Source organism: Bos taurus, chromosome 29 (assembly GCF_002263795.3).
Source record: "Bos taurus isolate L1 Dominette 01449 registration number 42190680 breed Hereford chromosome 29, ARS-UCD2.0, whole genome shotgun sequence".
NCBI lineage: Eukaryota > Metazoa > Chordata > Mammalia > Artiodactyla > Bovidae > Bos > Bos taurus.
The window spans coordinates 9,219,903-9,241,176 of NC_037356.1; the positions used below are offsets into that span (position 1 = coordinate 9,219,903).

At 38.0% G+C, this 21,274-nt stretch overlaps 1 protein-coding gene across 1 annotated transcript in view; it reads right to left on the reverse strand.

The window, feature by feature from the left end:
* Nucleotides 1-20,912, reverse strand: part of HIKESHI (heat shock protein nuclear import factor hikeshi) — a 37,315-nt gene extending 16,403 nt beyond the window's left edge. The window contains 2 exon segments of the mRNA NM_001034226.2: nucleotides 18,283-18,520; nucleotides 20,681-20,912. Coding sequence (NP_001029398.1) covers nucleotides 18,283-18,520; nucleotides 20,681-20,710 — 268 coding nt within the window. The 5' untranslated portion in view covers nucleotides 20,711-20,912.
* Nucleotides 20,913-21,274: the final 362 nt, after the last annotated feature.

Below are 21,274 nucleotides of genomic sequence, written 5' to 3' on the forward strand. Positions count from 1 at the left end.
GTTAAATTTGCTAAATTTGATCATTATACTGTGATTATAAAAGAATATCCTTGCTCTAGGAAACATATGCTGATGTATTTAGGAGTAAAGGGGTATGATATCTATAACATTTTCAAAATTTTCAGCGAAAAAATATCCAGAGAACCATAAATGTAACAAAATTAATGAATATGGCTCCTCTGTCCATGGAATTCTCCAGGCCAGAATACTAGAGTTGGTAGTTGTTTCCTTCTCCAGGGAATCTTCCCAACCCCAGGATCAAAACCAAGTCTCTATATACTGCAGACAGATTCTTTACTGTCTGAACCACCAGGGAAGCCCAAATGAATACGGAAGAAGAATGTAAAAAATTCTTTACACTATTCTTATAATTTTTCTCTAATTTTGAAATTATTTCAAAATACAGTTGCTTTAAATCTCTTACTGCACATACCTATGGCTGATTCATGTTGATGAATGGCACAAACCAATACAACATTGTAAAGCAATCATACTCCAATTAAAAATAAATTTTAAAAATCCCTACTGCAAAAAAAAATGTTTTTTAAGTATCAGAAATGATTCTTTCAGAATTTCATTCCAAACACTATCTCACAGCAGGGCCCTAGCCAAAAAAGAAAAAAGGTAAAGCCCCATGATAAGGTGCCTAGTTGAGGTGTGTGAAACACAAAATACCAGCCTTCTCTCTCATCGGAGTATTCTAAAAAGCTCTAACACCTTCATGACTCTATTTTATTCACATAAATATATAATTCCTCTTTATACCACAGGTGAGTTAATCAGCAATTTCTTATTCTGTTAAGTACAATCACATATTAAAGTGCTAAAGACACAATGTAAAACATTTCAGCTCCACGTCAGTGTTCTTATTCTGTCTGACCTAGTGCCCTGCTCCCCACCTGCTCTTCCAATCTTGGCCTCTTCTGCTTCCCATTCTCCACATCATTCTCCACTGCAGATGTCACTGGGATTCTCCCTGACTGAGGCACTGAGCCACTTCCTCATTGTATCTCGAAACACTTTAAAATAGTTAACCTACAGAAAAAAGGAAGGTTTTAAGTTGAACTTAAGCACGTGTATGAAAGAATATGTAGATGTGGCTTAAACAAACTCTTCAAATAGTATATGAGCTCGACAAATATTTACCTTTGACAGACATATGCATATAAACACATATAAATATGCATAATATAAAATTTTTCAGTTACATATTTTTGGTAAGAGAAACTGTTTTCACCTTCCAAGTTCAGAACGAGAATTTTAAATCTTAAAAGATACTGTACTCATGTTCTTTATATAGTATGAACCAAAACTTCTTAAAGTCAACATTACATGGATTTCATTATTCATATATTACAAGTTTTAACAGATGTTTGCAACAAGTGAACACCAGCACTCAGTTGACTACTATATGAATGCTGAGTTTTTTGGTGCATCTTACAGTTTAATAAACACTACTAAGGCTAGATACCAACTTCAGAACTCATATAAGACATTTGAAGAAAAGCTTTCCAAAAGTAACGTAAAAAATATTCAAAAAGTACTGTGAGATCTGATAATCATTATACTGTACAACTATAAATACTTACATGTATGTGGTAAGTAAATTTCTAACTCTAATTACAGATACCTTTTGGGTCAAGGAGATGGACACACATGACAAAGTAGTCTATCTCCCAAAAAACCTCATTAAGAAAATCAGGGATGCAGCCCAGTGAGAAAATCCCCAGTACAACCTGGACCCGACCATGAAATGCTTCTCTGGACCGGATTCAGTCCAGAGCAAAGGTGAGCAGATAATCCTTTGTCTCTGTATTCAACTCTAAGGGTGTGAAAATTCTGAATTTTGGGGAAAAAATATAATGTAGAGTATTTATCATAGATCTTTTGGCTTCCTATTATCCATATCTGACTCTCTCACATGCTACTAAGAGTTGCAATGGTGAACTTCAGTATGAAGATAATGAGAATGGAGGTAAATATCCTTAATTTAAAATAAATCACCAAAATGTGATTTTGCTTTTTCTGAAATGTGATTTTTGCCATAAAGTTTTTGTTGTCATATTCAGAATTTCACTAAGTGGGCTAACATAGCAATGAAAAGTGGAGATGACACCCTAAAAAAAATGACCAAATTCAGGTTCAGAGTTGTCAAATACAGATTTTATTTTGTTAGTATTAACTCATGGTACAGTGTCAAAAGTTAACAACACGTATCATAATTCCTAGAGGAACCACTGAGAAAATACAAAGGTATAAACAAAAACAGTGGAAGAAATATGAATTTTAAGAATACTCAATCCAAAAGACCTCCTTCCCAAAAAAGGAGGAAAAACAACTAGCAGATAAAAATTTAAACCTAACCATATCAGTAACATTAAGTACTGATGGTCTAACCGCCTTATTTAAAAGGCAGAGATAGTAAGAGGCTAAAAAACAAGCACACCTAACTATATACTATTTACAAGAGACAAAGATTTATATCAAAGATAAAAATACAGAAAAACATTGCATGTGAACACTAATCTTAAGAAAGCTGGAGAAACTATAAATTTTAGACAAAGTAGACATTAAGACATTACTTTAAGAAGACTTTTTAAGAAACATTACCAGAGAGACAGGGTATTTCATATTGATTAGAGGATCGATTCATTATCAATCTTGGACACTCATAAAACAAAAGGAGGAAGAATAGAGAAGAGTGTTACAACTTTTCTTTTTCTTGCCCCACTGCCCTCTTACTGCTCCTATTCAATATGGTGTTCAAAGGATTGGACAATGTAATAGCCAATAAAAAGGAAGTAAAAGGCATAAAAGTTAGCAGTAAGAAGTCTTTTTCATTGATGTTATGATCATCTATATTGAAAATTTTAGGATACAACCAGAACTATTAATAAAGGGATTTTAGCAAGATACTCAACGTGCTAACCTTTCCTTCATCCTTCAATATACAAAGTCAATAAACAACCAATCATATGACACCACCAAATGCTGGCAAGTACGTGGAGCAACAGGCACTCATATACTGCTGGTGGAAATGAAAACTGGTGCAGCCACGTGGAAGAGAATGCGGCAGTTTCTCACAAAATCAAACATACTCTTACCATAATATCCAGCATTCATGCTTCTTAGTATTCAAAGGAGTTGAAAATGTCTATATACACAAAAATCTACACATGAATATTTACAGTAGCTTTATTCATAACTGCCCAAATTTGAAAGCAATCAAAATAACATACAAAAATCTACACATGAATATTTACAGTAGCTTTGTTCATAACTGCCCAAATTTGAAAGCAATCAAAATAACATTCAGTAGCACAATAAACTGTGGAAAATTCTTCAAGAGATGGGAATACCAGACCACCTGATCTGCCTCTTGAGAAATTTGTATGCAGGTCAGGAAGCAACAGTTAGAACTGGACATGGAACAACAGACTGGTTCCAAATAGGAAAAGGAATTCATCAAGGCTGTATACTGTCACCCTGTTTATTTAACTTATATGCAGAGTACATCATGAGAAACGCTGGACTGGAAGAAACACAAGCTGGAATCAAGATTGCTGGGAGAAATATCAATAACCTCAGATATGCAGATGACACCACCCTTACGGCAGAAAGTGAAGAGGAACTCAAAAGCCTCTTGATGAAAGTGAAAGTGGAGAGTGAAAAAGTTGGCTTAAAGCTCAACATTCAGAAAACGAAGATCATGGCATCCGGTCCCATCACTTCACGGGAAATAGATGGGGAAACAGTGGAAACAGTGGCAGACTTTATTTTTCTGGGCTCCAAAATCACTACAGATGGTGACTGCAGCCATGAAATTAAAAGATGCTTACCCCTTGGAAGGAAAGTTATGACCAACCTAGACAGCAGATTCAAAAGCAGAGACATTACTTTGCCAACAAAGGTTCGTCTACTCAAGGCTATGGTTTTTCCTGTGGTCATGTATGGATGTGAGAGTTGGACTGTAAAGAAGGCTGAGCGCCGAAGAATTGATGCTTTTGAACTGTGGTGTTGGAGAAGACTCTTGAGAGTCCCTTGGACTGCAAGGAGATCCAACCAGTCCATTCTGAAAGAGATCAGCCCTAGGATTTCTTTGGAGGGAATGATGCTAAAGCTGAACTCCAGTACTTTGGCCACCTCATGCAAAGAGTTGACTCATTGGAAAAGACTCTGATGCTGGGAGGGATTGGGGGCCGGAGGAGAAGGGGACGACAGAGGATGAGATGGCTGGATGCCATCACTGACTCGATGGACCTGAGTCTGAGTGAACTCCAGGAGTTGGTGATGGACAGGGAGGCCTGGCGTGCTGCGATTCATGGGGTCGCAAAGAGTCGGACACGACTGAGCGACTGATCTGATCTGATCTGATCTGAGGTGAAACTATAAACTACAGTACATCCAGACAAGACAATATCGCATGCGTGCTCAGTCATGTCTGACTCTTTGCAACCCCATGGACTGTAGCCCACCAAGCTCCTCTGTCTATGGCATTCTCCAGGCAAGAATACTGGAGAGGGTTTCCATGCACTCCTCCAGGGGCTCTTCCCCACCCAGGGACTGAACCTGCATCTCCTGCACTGGCAAGCTGATTATTTACCACTTAGCCACCTGGGAAGCCCTAATGCAGTATTACTTAGCACTAAAAATAAAATAAGCTATCAAGTGATGAAAAGACATGAAAAAACTATATTTAAACGCCTATTACTAAGCAAAAGAAGCCAATCTGCATGAAAAGATTTCACTTGTATAATGCCAACTATATGACATTCTGAAACAGACAAACCTAGAGACAATTTAAAAAAGTCAGTGGCTGCCGGTGGGGAGGTGAGGCAATGTGGTACATAGGCAGAGCACAAAAGATTTTTCAGAGCAGTGAAAATACTCTATATGACATTATAATTATAGATATATATCCGTAAACATGTGTCCAAGCCTGTAAGAGTGAACTCTAAGGTAAACTGTGGACTTCGGGTGATTATGATGCATCAATGTAGGTTAAAAGAAAAAAGCATTTTGGTTAATGATGCTGATAATAGGACAGACCTAAGCATGTGTGGGAGCAGGGGTATATGAGCAATCTATGTACCTCCCTCTCAATTTTGTTATAAACCTAAAACTGCTCTTTAAAAAAGCCTGGTTTTTTTTTTGTTGTTTTTTTTTGTTTGTTTGTTTTTTAAACAATTGTACTTCTATATATCAGTAATAAGGGCTTCCCTAGTGGCTCAGCTGGTAAAGAATCCACCTGTAATGCAGCAGACCCTGGTTCAATTCCTGTGTTGGCAAGTTTCCCTGGAGAAGGAATAGGTCACCCACTCCAGTATTTTTGGGTTTCCCTGGTGGCTCAGACAGTAAAGAATCCACCCGCAATGTGGGAGACCTGGGTTCAATCCCTGGGTTGCAAAGATTCCCTGGAGGAGGGAATGGCAACCCACTCTAGTATCCTTGTCTGGAGAATCCCATGGACAGAAGAGCCTGGCAGGATATAGGCTAAAGCCCGTGGGGTCGCAAAGAATCGGACACAACTGAGCAACTAAGCACAGCACAGCATACCAATAATAACTGGAAATCTAAAGTAATTTGAGGGGCAAGAAAAAGCCAAAAAGGTAAACAATAAATAGGTAAACTATAACCTATCAACAAAATGTAATTCTATACTACTATTTTAAACAAATAGGGAAAAAAGGACCATACACTTCACATCCATGTTTCTGAAAACCTTTTAATGCATATCATCTTTTGTTTTAAAACACATGAAAATCTCATCCTGTGTTTCCACTTCAGCCCATCTAAAGACCAGAGTGTGTCTGTTTCTCACTCTATAGTACCTGACTGGTGGAAAAGGAGGGTTAAAAAAAAAAAAGAGAGAGAGAGGAGAAGATTCAACAGTAAATACTTTTTAGCACATCAAAGTTTCATAAAAATTTAATTCCACATGAAATAATATTAAGTGAAAATGGCAGAAAATAGCAGTTATAAACATATGAACTATATATACATATAAAACAATGCATAGGAATGTGAATGTAGGTTTCTACTTAAATTTACTTTGGAAAGTGAAAAGATCTATATCATTTAGAATAGTGAATAAAAATCTGGGTATCTTGATTCTAATCCCTGCTCAATTTTAGAAACTCTCTTGAAACTTTCTAGATCTCAAGTGTCTCAACAGTAAATTTAAGGATTGGATGAAATTATTTCTAGGACCTTCTATTCTAAAATTCCATGGCTTATTCTTTTATTATACTTGGCAAGGATATGCTCTATTAGTTTTCTGTAGTACCAACTACCTTTCTTATGATTCTCTAACAACCGCCAAGACAATAATGATCCGTTATCCACACCCAGTACACTTTTTCCAGGCCTCCTACATATTTATTTAAAACGCCATTTTAATCCAGGAATTCAGTTCCACTTGTAGGTGTTTCTTCTACAGAAATATAGTGCTAAAAAATATGTACAAAAATATATGTAAGAATGTTGATTGTAGCATTGCTATAAACAATTTTTAAAAAACGGAAATAATCCAAATTTCCATCAATGAGGACTCAGTTCAGTTCAGTCGCTCAGTCGTGTCCAACTCTTTGTGACCCCATGGACTGCATAACTAATCAAAGTGGATTAGTTAAATATTATTTTGGTACTGCATAACATACAATTGTTGCCTAAAAGTTAACAGTATTTCTAAGTGAAATATTTAATTTCTCTGACATCCAGTCTCTTGAAAGCCAGAGGCTAATAATATCCACCTCTAAATGTTGTTGTTAAAGAATAATGAGATAATACACACGAAAGCCCAGGACAATGCACTGCATGAGCAGATATTCAATGTTACCCTTTCCTTCATTCTTTCGACATCATAAAATCTTCCTAATTGGCTGCTCTGGCTCTAATCTCAACAAAATTTTCCAAGCCATCCCAGACAATGATTTTCCTAAAACATCATTTTTTAAAATATCATTCTCCTGCTCAAACACTTTCCTACCAGAGGAAAAAAAAAAATGAAAACCCCACATGGTATAACCATCCCACAACAGCCTCACTTTACCTTTAAACCTTACTGCATCCCCATCTGAGACTTCCCAAGTAGAAGTCTATCATGCTACCTTTAAAAGTCTCCTCCCGTCACTTGAAGGTGTGGTGTACACTACTGCTTTCATAACTTTGCTGACCTCCTTATGCAATCAACTTCCCATCCTCCCACTTCCATCCCAACCAAATCTAGTCATGCTTCAAGCTCATGCTCCAGGCTAATCTTCCACTGAGCCATTTTCAATTATCTCAGGTCACTAATCTGCTTCCTATGAATACTGTCTTGGAGTGGTTTTAATATTCACACACAGATATGGAGACCTAAACGAAAGCAGTCATCAATTTGAAGTGTATGTGCTAAGGATGAAGTACATATACACCAGAGTTTTTACAAAAGCAAGTATTTTTCTTCTGTAATTTGTTTAATGGAAATGTCTAAAGCAATTTCTAGTATACTTCCCAAGTTTTTTAATAATTAAAAATTATAATACAGCAAAAGACCTATAGTGCCCATAGCTAACTACTTTTTAAAATCTAAGTTCCACACAAATTTTATTTTTGTCAATACTCCCTTTTATGTGCTGATCCGAGTTTGCATATAATTCCTATAAACCAAACAATTTCTTTATGTAATACTCCCAGTATTTCTTAATTTTTACTAAGTTTTTAATTCAATGTCTCTTCCACACTAAACACCAAGCACAGTGTATCTAAAGATAAAAATTGCAAGACTGATTTAAACTTTCCCAATTCTCTAACCACCAAACTGTATTTCCTAAGCTTGTGCCTTTTATTTATTTACTATTTTAAGGATTTCTAGATCCCATGAAAGAAGAAAGAAAGAAGGGCAGTTTCTTCTCGTTTAATATCAAACCTTCCCTTCTACATTTTAAGAGTTTAGTCCCATACTAATTCTCAATCATTATCTCAGATTGTTCCAGCATCAGCCTAAAAAATGTATTCATTGTGTAAACTCCTTTTCAGAACCCAAGAGTCACAAAGAATCTTCTATCAAAATAAAACTCACAGTAACTGGTTTTAAGATCCCCTATCCACTGAAATTCTCTCAACAGAGCCCTCTGCTCCTCACATTCTCCAACCAAAATCTTTCAATGCAAAATTAAGAAATCTGTTCATCATCCAGAAGAGAACCGCAAACACTACCAAAGTTTAACATGAAATCTGCTTCATTTGAACTATCCTCCTTACTCCAAAAAATTCTGCTAGATTCTTTAATAAATTCTCAGTTCAATCACAATTGCCTAAAGTTACTTCAACAAGTCTCTCTTCCACCCTGCTGTGCTAATTAGCTAGATTTGCTCAATGTAATAAAGTTTATAAAAGGCATCTCAAAGCTTCAAAAAAATAAATCCATTACAAGTCTACCTATTTTTAAATTGCAGTAATACACAATTCCCAAATATAAAAGTCTAATCTTTTCTGCATAAATTAAGAATTCTAATATTTTAAACACCCAAAAAGTACTTTTCCAAACATACTAGCAAAGAACCACCACAGCATTTTATCATTTGTCTAATGCTGATAATCACTCAGTTCAGTTCAGTCACTCAGTCGTGTCTGACTCTTTGTGACCCCATGAACAGCAGCATGCCAGGCCTCCCTGTCCATCACCAACTCCTGGAGTTTACCCAAACTCATGTCCATCTAGTCAGTGATGCCATCCAACCATCTCATCCTCTGATGGACCCTTCTCCTTCTACCTTCAATCTTTCCCAGCATCTGGGTCTTTTCCAATGAGTCAGTTCTTCACATCAGGTGCCCAAAGTATTGGAGTTTCACCTTCAACATCAGTCCTTTCAATGAATATTCAGGACTGATTTCCTTTAGGATGGATTGGTTGGATCTCTTTGCAGTCCAAGGGACTCTCAAGAGTCTTCTCCAATACCAGAGTTCAAAAGCATCAATTCTTCGGTGCTCAGCTTTCTTTACCGTCCAACTCTCATGTCCACACAACTACTGGAAAAACCATAGCCTTGACTAGATGGACATTTGTCGGCAAAGTAATGTCTCTGCTTTTTAATATACTGTCTAGGTTGGTCATAGCTTTTCTTCTAAGGACCAAGTGTGTTTTCATATCATGGCTGCAGTCACCATCTGCAGTGATTTTGAAGCCCAAGAAAACAGTCTTCTCTCACTGTTTTCATTGTTTCCCCATCTATTTGCCAAGTGATGGGACTGGTGCCATCGTCTTAGTTTTCTGTATGCTGAGTTTTAAGCTAACTTTTTCACTCTCCTCTTTCACTTCCATCAAGAGGCTATTTAGTTCTTCTTCATTTTCTGCCATAAGGGTGGTATCATCTGCATATCTGAGGTGATTGATATTTCTCCCAGCAATCTTGAATCCAGCTTGTGCTTCATCCAGCCCAGCATTTCACATGATGTACTCTGCAAATAAGTTAAATAAGCAGGGTGACAATATACAGCCTTTTGATGTACTCCTTTCCAATACTGTTGGAACCAGTCTGTTGTTCCATGTCCAGTTCTAACTGTTCCTTCTTGACCTGCATACAGATTTCTCAGGAAACAGGTCAGGTGGTCTGGTATTCCCATCTCTTTAAGAATTTTCCAGCTTGTTGTGATCCACACAGTCAAAGGCTTTGGCATAGTCAGTAAAGCAAAAGTAGTTGTTTCTCTGGAACTCACTTTGCTTTTTCGATGATCCAACAGATGTTGGCAATTTGATCTCTGGTTCCTCTGCCTTTTCTAAATCCAGCTTGAACATCTGGAAGTTCACAGAGTTCATGTACTGTTGAAGCCTGGCCTGGAGAATTTTGAGCATTACTTTGCTAGTGTGTGAGATGAGTGCAATTGTGCAGTAGTTTGAACATTCTTTGGCATTTCCTTTCTTTGCAATTGGAATGAAAACTGATCTTTTCACAAACGACTGACCCAGACTTGCCCGTGTATCCAGGAGTCTCCAGCAGAGGCATGGGTCGACGGTGGCCTGCTGCAGGGTCGGGGGCGCTGAGTGCGGCAGTGTGTGCATGGGACCTTTTGAAGGAGGTTGCCATTATCTTCATTACCTCCACCATAGTTTGGTCTCAAGTCAAACAACAGGAAGGGAACACAGCCCCACCCATCAACAGAAAATTGGATTAAAGATTTACTGAGCATGGCCCCGCCAATCAGAACAAGACCCAGTTTCCCCCTCAGTCAGTCTCTCCCATCAGGAAGCTTCCGTAAGCCTCTTATCCTTCTCCATCAGAGGGCAGACAGAATGAAAACCACAATCACAGAAAACTAACCAAACTGATCACAGTGACCACAGCCTTGTCTAACTCAATGAAACTATGATAATCACCAAGTCTCTATGTATTTTAAGCTGCTTTATTTCTCTTTAATAAAACATTCTGCTTTACTCAGTACAAATATTGCCTTGAAATTTCATTCTGTTTTCATAACTAAAACTATCAAAAGCCATGTTATAGTTCTGGAAATGATGAGAAATAATGTATTTTTTAAAAGACAGGAGAGTAAAAGAACTATTTGTATTATCAAAATGGAAATAAATCCATTTTCCTGAAATGGATTAGGTATTATTTTGGGATTGTGTTTTGGACTGTTTAATTTCAAACAGAAATCATAATATCACTGACTAATTACTATTGACTAATTACTGTAATTGGTTAAAGCAATTATATTAACTAATTTTTGATTGCTGAATTTTCTCTACACTGGATGAGATAACACAATAAGGAAATGTCTGGGTTTTTATGATCTCTGAATATATGTCCACTGCCCCTCAACCTTTTGTGTGTCACAAGAGAAAAGGGGAAAAGATAGCCGAAGACAATAAAAGCATGACAGGAGAAAGCAATTTTCACTATTCGCAAGGCATCTCCTTCAGGGAATATAGTGATGATCATAAACGAAAAAGAGACACTGAATCCCTTTCCAACTCAAAATGCTGGCACAGAGCAAAGAGAAGTGAGGGTAAGGTGACAACAATTGACCATTAATAATTAATATGTCTTCAAAAACAACCAAGGGTCCTGGTGTACTAGATGACGGCCAATATTAACCTTAATCAATGCGTGAATCTGGGTATAAAGTAAGTCTGCATTTTCCAGCTATGCAAAGGTTAACAGTTGGTTGACTACTAGCCTACTGCTACCGCTACTGCTAAGTCACCTCAGTCGTGTCCGACTCTGTGCGATCCCATAGACAGCAGCCCACCAGGCTCCCCCGTCCCTGGGATGCTCCAGGCAAGAACACTGGAGTGGGTTGCCATTTCCTTCTCCAATGCAGGAAAGTGAAAAGTGAAAGTGAAGTCACTTAGTCGTGTCCGACTCTTAGCGACCCCCTGAACTACAGCCTATGAGGCTCCTCCGTCCTTGGGATTTTCCAGGCAAGAGTACTGGAGTGGGGTGCCATTGCCTTCTCCTAGCCTATTGCTATACAAACAAAACCCACCACTTTGTTTAAGGCATTGCTACCAAGTAGGAAATGGCAACCCACTCCTATATTCTTGCCTGGGAAATCCCATGGACAAAGGAGCCTGGGAGGCTACAGTCCCTGGGGTCATAAAGAGCTGTACACAACTGACCACGCACGCACACACATGCACAAACACACACACACGCATCAAGTTCCAAAGGCTCTTCACACCCAAACCGAAACTGTTCTCTCTCTCTTACCCCAAGTTAGCTGCTTCTCCACTTAGGCTGCTTATTACTATTAACATTTACCAGTATCCATGTAATCTTCTAGCATGTTTTCCAACTAGTGATTTGTTTAAACAAACTATATAACAGTATCTATTTCCATTTCTCTTTCCTTTTTAAATCAATACATATTTGTACAAACAAATATAAATATTCACTAGTTTATGCTTTACCTTAAAATGGAGCAGTTTGAGAGCTCCCAAGTGAGATGAATGCAGAAAAATGTCATTCCTTCCACTTTTTAACAAAAGGTGTTGGAATGGTTAGATATGCACTTGCCAAAATAAAAAAAATTGAATTTCAATCTGTACTTTGCACTACATACAGAAATTTATTCAAGTTGGATCCCAGATATAAATGTAAAATCTAAAACTAAAAACATCTAGGACAAAATTTTTATAACCTCACATTAGGCAAAGATTTCTTAGAGGCAACACCAAAACCACAATCCAGAATAGAAAAAATTGAAAAAACTAACTTTACCAAAATTAAAAACATGCTCTATGTAAATCAATCAAGTAAATTTTTTAAAAAGATGCAAAGGAACAAATCATTAAATAAGATATCTGTAAACAAAACAAAAACAAAAAAACCCATCAACTTATGCTGTAAAGAGACAAACCAAAAACCAGAAAAAAAATTTCAAATCACATCTCATAAATAACTTGTGTCAAGAATATACACAGAACTCTCAAAACTCAATAATATGAAAACAACCCCATCTATAAAAAAACAAAAACAGATTTGAACAAACACTTCAAGGAAGATACAGAGACAGCAAATAAGCACTTGAAAAAATGCTCATATCACTAGTCATCAAGGAAATGCAAACTTAAAACCTAATGGGATACCATTATACAACTATTCAGCTCAGTTCAGTTCAGTCGCTCAGTTGTGTCTGATTCTTTGCGACCCCATGAATCGCAGCACACCAGGCCTCCCTGTCCATCACCAACTCCCGGAGTTCACCCAAACTCATGACCATCGAGTTGGTGATGCCATCCAGCCATCTCATCCTCTGTCGTCCCCTTCTCCTCCGGCCCCCAATCCCTCCCAGCATCAGAGTCTTTTCCAATGAGTCAACTCTTCGCATGAGGTGGCCAAAGCATTGGAGTTTCAGCTTCAGCATCAGTCCTTCCAATGAACACCCAGGACTGATCTCCTTTAGAATGGACTGGTTGGATCTCCTTGCAGTCCAAGGGACTCTCAAGAGTCTTCTCCAGCACCACAGTACAAAAGCATCAATTCTTCGGCGCTCAGCTTTCTTCACAGTCCAACTCTCACATCTGTACATGACCACAGGAAAAACCATAGCCTTGACTAGATGTACCTCTGTTGGCAAAGTAATGTCTCTGCTTTTGAATATGCTATCTAGGTTGGTCATAACTTTGCTTCCAAGGAGTAAGTGTCTTTTAATTTCATGGCTGCAATCACCATCTGCAGTGATTTTGGAGCCTGAAAAAATAGAAGGCCTAACACTGATCATGTGTGGACAAGGCCAGGGAGGAACTAGAACTTTCAAACACTACAGACTAAAATGTAAAACAGTAATCATGCTGCAAAATAGTCTGGCAGTTTCTTAAAAAGTTAGCACAGAAGTACCCTATGATCCAGTCATTCCACTCCTAGGTATTTATCTGTATTGTATTGTGTGTACACGCTCAGTTGTGTCCAACTCTTCACCACCCCATGGACTGTAGCCCACCAGGCTCCTCTCTCCATGGAATTCTCCAGTCAAGAATATCAGAGTGGGTTGCCTTTCCTATTCCAAGGGATCTTACTGACCCAGGGATCGAACCTGCACCTCTTGCATCTCCTGCACTGGCAGGCAGATTCTTTACCACTGAGCTACCTGGCTAACAGAAATGAAACCGTATGTCCATACAGACTTACACACAAATGTTCACAGCAGTTTTACTTTTATAAGCCAAAAACTGAAACAATCCAAATGTCCATCAACAAGTGAATGGATACACAATGGTGGTATACCAGACAACTACCCAGCAATAAATAGCAACGAATTACTATTGTGACAAGTTACTCTACAATGTGGATGACTGAAAAAGTCTTTGTCCTGACTGAAAGAAAACTCTAGAAAATGAAACATTACAGTGACAGAAAGCAGATCAGTAGTTTCCTGGGGTAGAAGGGGAGATAGGAGAGGGGATTACAAAGGAGCACTAGGAAACTTTTAGGGGTGATGGATATATTCATTATCTTGATTGTGGTAATGGTTTTACAGGTGTAAACATATATCAAAATTGATCAAAAGGTACACTTTAAATATATGCAGGTTAGCTGAACTGTGTGTGGTGCACTCAGTCATATCCAACACTTTGCACCCCCCCAGACTATAGCCCTCCAGGCTTCTCTGTCCACGGGATTCTCCTGGCAAGAATACTGAAGTGTTTTTATACATCTTAAATGTGCCATAATGACAAGTTTTAAAAATAAAGATACCTTATTGAATTCACTTTGTAACTTTCATATGTACATAGATATAAATATCCAAATAAATAAACTGGCTTAGGCCAAATTTCCTCTTTCATATTTTCCTTGTCCTTTTTGATAAAGCGGTTTTATTAGCTTCAAAATCTAAACTGGGTAACTGCCTCTTCTCCTGTTCTCTAACACATAAGATATAAACAATCTGTTTCATAAAGGTGTAACTGAACTTTTTAACCCTTTCAGTCTGATAGTGGTATGTAGAAGGGAAAGGTATATTTTTAATTGCTCATTTTAATTTTTTTTGATATTTTATCTCATCATGATTTAAATTTGAGTCAGTTTAGTGTATTTTTCTAGAATATAGCCAATTTTATATGTTCCTTTACTGTTCTCAAATGTACTGGCATAAAATTTCTTGTAAATTTTACTAAACTGTATTAAAGTTATAGTTACGTCTCCATTTTCACATTTTCAAAAACACTGTGTGTTTTTCCCTAAATATACCTTTCAGTAGCTCATTATTTGTCTTTTCAAAGGATCCGATTTGTATTTCAGTAAGTCCCTCCACTGTTCCTTTGCTTTCTGTTATTAATTTCTATTCTTTAGCACTATCATTTTTGCATCTACTTTCTTAGTTTGCTTAAACACTTAGCCCACTCATTTCCGTTTCTTTTCAAATATTCTCACTTAAGCCTATGAGTTAATCTCTTCAGTATTACCTTGAAGAAGAAGGACTCGTCCAGTTGTGTCCGCCTCTTTGCGACCCCATGGACTATACAGTCCGTGGAATTCTCCAGCCAGAATACTGGAGTGGGTAGCCGTTCCCTTCTCCAGGGGATCTTCCCAACCCAGAGACTGAACCCAGGTCTCCCACATTGCAGGCGGATTATTCACCAGCTGAGCCACAAGGGATGTGATGTTTTATTCTGTAGAGGCCTGGCGTGCTACAGTCCATGGAGTCACAAAGAGTCGGACACAACAGAGTGACTGACTGACTGTAGAAGTTTAATTTCCACAGTTATTTCTTCTGCAACCCACCTAATTACTTTAAAATATTTTTAAATTTCTAAACATGACAATGCTTTATCTTTTGATTTGTAATTAGACTGCACTGTGGGCTGCACAGTGATAATCTCCCATTAGCTACAACTTGCTTCATGACTTGCTGTAAGGTCAAATTTCATAAATGTTCTGTGTACTTAAAAAATGTGTATGATCTAATTAGTAGTTTCAGGGTTCTATAGCATCCCAAGATTGTTAATTCTTCATTCAAATTTTCATTCCTTACTATTTTACTTGATGTATTGAGAAGTGTGTTAAAAATACCGATTATAAAGTTCTCTATATTTGAGGTTGTCTTTTATATTATACACAAATTCATGACATATACTTTTTCCTAGAAATATTTAAGCCTTCCTAGTGATGATCTCATTCTTAAGGAATGAACCTCTTATTCCTTGATAATGTTTTTGTGTTAGTCTCATTTTTCTTAAACACATCTATGACAGCTTCAGGGGAGTGGGGGTCCTTGCATTAGAATATTTTAGATGCATTATTGATAAACATCACTATAATTATTTGTTTGCTGTCTTTAAAAGAAATCCCATCCCAGAGTCTCCATGCTTTCTCTGGTAAGTTTATTCTGTTTACATTTATTTTGATAACTGATATATATGAAATTATTTCCACAGCTTTGTTTTCAATACAATGCATTTTCTTTTTCTTTCCTTTTTTTAAGTTTTCCTTACAATTTTAACAGAACTACTTAAAAGTAGAATCAATTTTATTACTCTTTCTAAACAATAGCACCTCAGAAAGCTTACTCAGACTACTACCTCCTTCACTTCTTATGCATTTATTTACTGTATTGTTTCATATAATCAAACTGTCCCAATTTGTCTATGCTTACCAATTTCTCTGCTAACTTTGAGTCTTTCATCCTCTTCTACATTCTGGATTCCTTCCATCAAAGTTCCCTTCCATCAAAGTTCAACTACCTACAGCACTTCTTTCAGCAATGGTCTGTCAGTAGCAAACTCTCCATCTCCACCTGAAAACGTTCATTTCTCCTTCACTGTACAATGACAATAACCAATGAGGGTTATGTCATTTTTCCTTGGCACTTTGAAATACTAATCTAGAGAACTTTTACCTTCATTCATGCTGTTGATAAATCTGCTAAACTAACTGCTGTTCAGTTACAAGTGACTTGTCTTCTCTCTCTGGTTCCTTTATTAGTTTCTCTATATATTTACCATCCAGTGATTTCACTACAGAGTACTAGGTTGTCCATATTTTTTCTTACTTATAGAGTGTCTATTTTTATGCACAGTCACAGTAAGTGATTTTAGAATGACCATTTTCTTAATTTTCCCAAAGAGTTTTCAGAACCAATACCACATTACAAGAGGCATTAATTTACTACATACAATGGATGTCCTAGGACAATGACTGTCAAACTTTAGAAGGTAACAGAAACACCTTGGAAACCTACTGAAAAACTTGGACTCCAGCCAAGTCTTGTAATTCGGTGTGTCTGGGGTCCTATCACGTATCCCCATTTTCAACAAGTTTACAGGCTGATGCTGCTGGTAGGGGAATCATGTTAAGAACCACTTCCTTAGGGATTAGGAATAATTATCTCAAGGAACCCCTACTCAGAAGGACTGCAGGAATTCGTTGTTTCTTAAATCTAGAGGTTAGTCTTTACCATCAATCTAAACCATGTTTAGCTGTAAATATTACCCTTTCCCATTTCTCCCCACAGAAATCCAACTAAATAAATAACAGCAGCTAACAGTTCATTATCTGACCAGAAATGCTCCAGTTCATTATTCACAGTCCTCAAGGTAAAAACAGAATTTGACCCTATCATTCTCCTACTCAATTGTTCACTGGCTCCTCTACAACTACAGGGACAAGTCTTTATGAGCGAGAGAAACATGGGCTTCAGAGTACATGCAATTTTTTTAGTGTTTCACTATGCTTATATTACACACTTTTTTGACACTATCCAATAGGTCTGTGATCAAAGCATGTTAAAACTCGCTAACCTATTAAATTCAAATGAGTCAGTGTGATTCAAAAGCTTTTCAGCCTTTCTAACCTATTAAATTCAAATGAGTCAGTGTGATTCAAAAGCTTTTCAGCCTTTCATGACCCATGCCTGCATCCTATGCCCCATGCCTTGTGCCATTCTGAGCACACCACGATTTCAAACTTTTATCATTATATCCATATTACCTCCACCTAGAAAAGAATGCCCAATAGGCCTCTCATAGGCCTGACAAACACCTACTCATCTTGTCAAAGGGTTTAATATCACCTCCGCCCAGAAATTTTCCCCAACCTACTAAGGGTTGCCTACTTGGTTGCTCCCTTTACCGATTCTCTAAGCACTTTATACAAACATACACAACTACTTTTCAACCGTCTAAATAATGGTCCAAACATGTTGTCTAAAATATGACTTTTCCTTAGACTCTACAGACTATTTCTAAGAGAAGATATATTTATAATCTAAGACTTTCCATGTTTCTTTTCATCTAGACTTTCAAAGGAACCAGACATCCATTGGGAGTAAATGTACCTAGTTCTATTTTCAGTTTCTACACAAAATACCTCAAGCATGTAAACAAGATTTGTCCCTCTAAGATCTAGCATCTGCAATGTCAATAAAACCAACACAACATTGAAGGGGTAATCAAACCTAAGAATTCAAAAATCTTCATAGAAAAAAAGGACTCTCGTATTTCCTACACAAGTCTACTCGGTTTACCTGTTTAAACACTGATGTATATATACTACAAATTTGAGAACATTCCTCTCATTATTCATTAAACACCCTCTCACTCAAAAATATCTCTTTATAAAGGTATACACCATATAGAGAGAATCACAGTGACTGGTTCTCTCCAGGGGCACAGGATGGGAGTATGAGGTCCCTTCACTTACCATTTTTCAAATGTGTATCATCTGATTTTTTTTTAAACAATGTTACATATTATTTTAGCAATCAGAAAAATATAATGAAAAGTGGAAAAAGCCATATTCTATGCTATGCTATTTAAGAAAAAAGTTTAACTATGCAACTACTTTAATATATTATTCTTACCAGATTTAAGACCTGAAATTTTGAAGATGGCACTTGGTTTCCCATTCGTGACAAATCCTAGGAGTTGCCATACTGGCATTCCATTTGAATCAGGATAGGAAAAGTAGACAGAGCCTCCCATTCCTTCAGGAAATGGGACTGTTCCCAGCATAAAAACCACCACATGGTTGATATTTTCATAATCAGGCAAGTCAAAAACAAATTTATCCTCTGCCACTTGCTGTGCAGCTGTTTGCACCTAGAAAATAAGAAACTCACCTTAGTTCAATAGTTTGATAAGTTACTATAGCCCTTTTAGTGTTGCTGTAAGCCCTGTTAAAAGATACAGTTGACTACTGTCATCATGCCAAGCCTAACACTGGGTGAATCTGATACTCTAATTATGGAATTACCAAATACACCAGAGAGTGCTAACTTTAATAGAAAACCTAAAAATATATATCTAGGCTTAAAATGATTTAATGAATGCAATCTTTTAAAAACATGACTAAATTATTTGAGAAGAGCCTAGGAAAGACTATATTTAAATAATAAATCACTACAGCTTCAAAATGTTATAAAAATGAAACACCACACCATGAAAGCCTTATCTTCTAGTTTGAAGGTAAAGAAACTCCAGGTAATTAAAATGAGTAAGCAATCCATAAGTAGTTACTGTCAATTCTCATTATTTGCAGATTCCCTATTTGTCATTTTGCCTACTCACTAAAATATATTTGTAACCCCCAAATTACTAACCTTCAGTTCAAATACGGAGAATAAAACAAAGGAAGAAAGAACATAAACCAAACTGCCCATATTAGTATTAAATTCAATTTTATCAGTTTTTGGCATGCACACAATCTTAAAGGCATGTAAAATTATGGTACGTACAAATCCTCAAGCAAAATAAACATTTAATGCCAACTCTGTCAAAAGCACCAGACATTCTGTAAATATGTATTATGACAGTCTAATCCTCAACCCGAGGTAAAAAAAAAAGGACCTCTTTTACTTAAGAAAAGTTTTCAAGGAAAGAAAATTGACTTCCTAATTTTAGATTAGATGGACTTTTTTAGTAAAAGAATAATATTGTTAAGTGCTGAGGTACTCTAGGTCTCTTTACCCTTTATTTCGATTAACATGTTCAAATACTGCAGAATTAAGAGTCAAACGCTGTGAAAAAACGTTGCCATCAACGAACCCCTCCTGGATATCCATTACAGAGATGAGGTAATAAGTAAATAGACAAAGGCACTGCGCTAACTAAATTCCCTGCAAATTAGTTAACAACACGAATTCCATAGGGCCTTTCTATTCTTCAAGAAAAATCACACACATTTTAAAGGTCATTTATTAATGAAATTCATCCTCAGATTCCGCGGGTGGGCTGGTCATTTTTCCTATCAAGGGCAGATGCAATCCAAACTTTTCACCAGTGTTATCTCCTACCAGCGCCAAAAGGCACCTCTCAGCCATTTAAGGGACAGACAAATTTTCTGAGGATAGCCAGGTCCAATTTCTCTCTCTAGTTCCTTACACTGTGTACAGTCTACATTGTTTAAAACAAATTGATGAAAAACTTAACAAAGAAACTGCAACATTTAACAAAGCAGGGAGAAAACATAAAAAGAACTCTTGGTGAAAAAATAATCAGGTCTGAAATGAATCTGAATGGTTTCTACGAAGGCAAGCAAGATTCACCCTCCAGATTATTCCTCAACAATTCCAGCTACTTATCTTATTTACCTAACAATTCATCAAGGAAGGCAATCTCTCTCTCTCTCTCTTTTTTTTTGCAATCTCTTTTTTACGCAATAAGGAAACTCGCTGCTCACATCATTTTGGAGTCATCACTGGCACGGCTCCCGATTAAGTTTCACGAATTTCTACCAATCAACTTCAAATTACGTTAAGCCTATTTTTATTAGAACCCTTCCAAAGGGACCCAGAAGTTAAACACTGACCGAACATCTTAACCTTCGACAGGCTGGACACTACCGGCTAGATCAAATTTACCTCGAATTCCCTTTCTGAGCTCAGGCGAGTATTTATACTGCCAACTGAGCTTAAGTTCCTCAACTGCAAAAGAAAACGAGAAGCACCACCTCACTAGTTACCGCTTAAGTTTGGGGTGCCAAAAAAGCGCTACGAAGAAAGCTGAAATGAAGCGCAGTGAACAAAAGGCGTGCGCTGCCTAGAGTAAGGCACACTCAAGAAGAGGCAGTGAATACTGGGACTACTGTCAAGAGCGCTGGGGGCAAAGAAGGGCGCAAACCCAGCCTCCACGCTCACGCTCTCCGCCGGAAAGCAGATGGAAGGGGTCTTCCCCGAACCCGGCGCACCCCCACCCCCACTCCCAGTGGCCTCGCCCTTGGGGTGTCGCCCCCTTCCTAAGACCATCCGACCCTTTCCTCACCAGCCTGCCCGCCACCAAGCAGCCGAACATGGCGGCGGCGACTCCCCTCGGCCGGCAAGGATCCGAGGCCAAGGACTAGAAGTCCTGGGGCTACTGCCGTGGTCGAGCCCAAGAACCTTCCAGAACGTGGAACAGGCCTCCTGCCCCTCAGCTACATAGTGACGAGGACAGGGGCAGGAACGCCTTCTGCCTCCGCGACCTCTAACCCCCAGTTTCCTAACCAGCGCCTCTCAGGCGACGAGTACTTCCGGGGCTTTAGACAGGTGGGCCGGTTCCGGCTAAGACTACAAGTCCCAGGAAGCCCTGCGTCGGCTTCCGGGAAGGGGGCGCGCGGTATTTGCCCTTTGGATTGATGGTCCGCACTCAAATGAGCGGTTTCAAAGCAGGCTGCAGGTGTTGCTCACGTTTGTGTTACATTTCAGCGATTACATTGCGCTTTTACAATCATTTCTCTGGATCTTTTCAAAAACCGTGTGAGTTGGTTATTATTATCTGCATTTTGTGGGCGAGGAAATTGCCCAGAGTGACCAGCCCCAAATCTTCACACAGCACTCAGGGACGGAATTTAAATCCAAGTCCTGATTCAAATCCGAG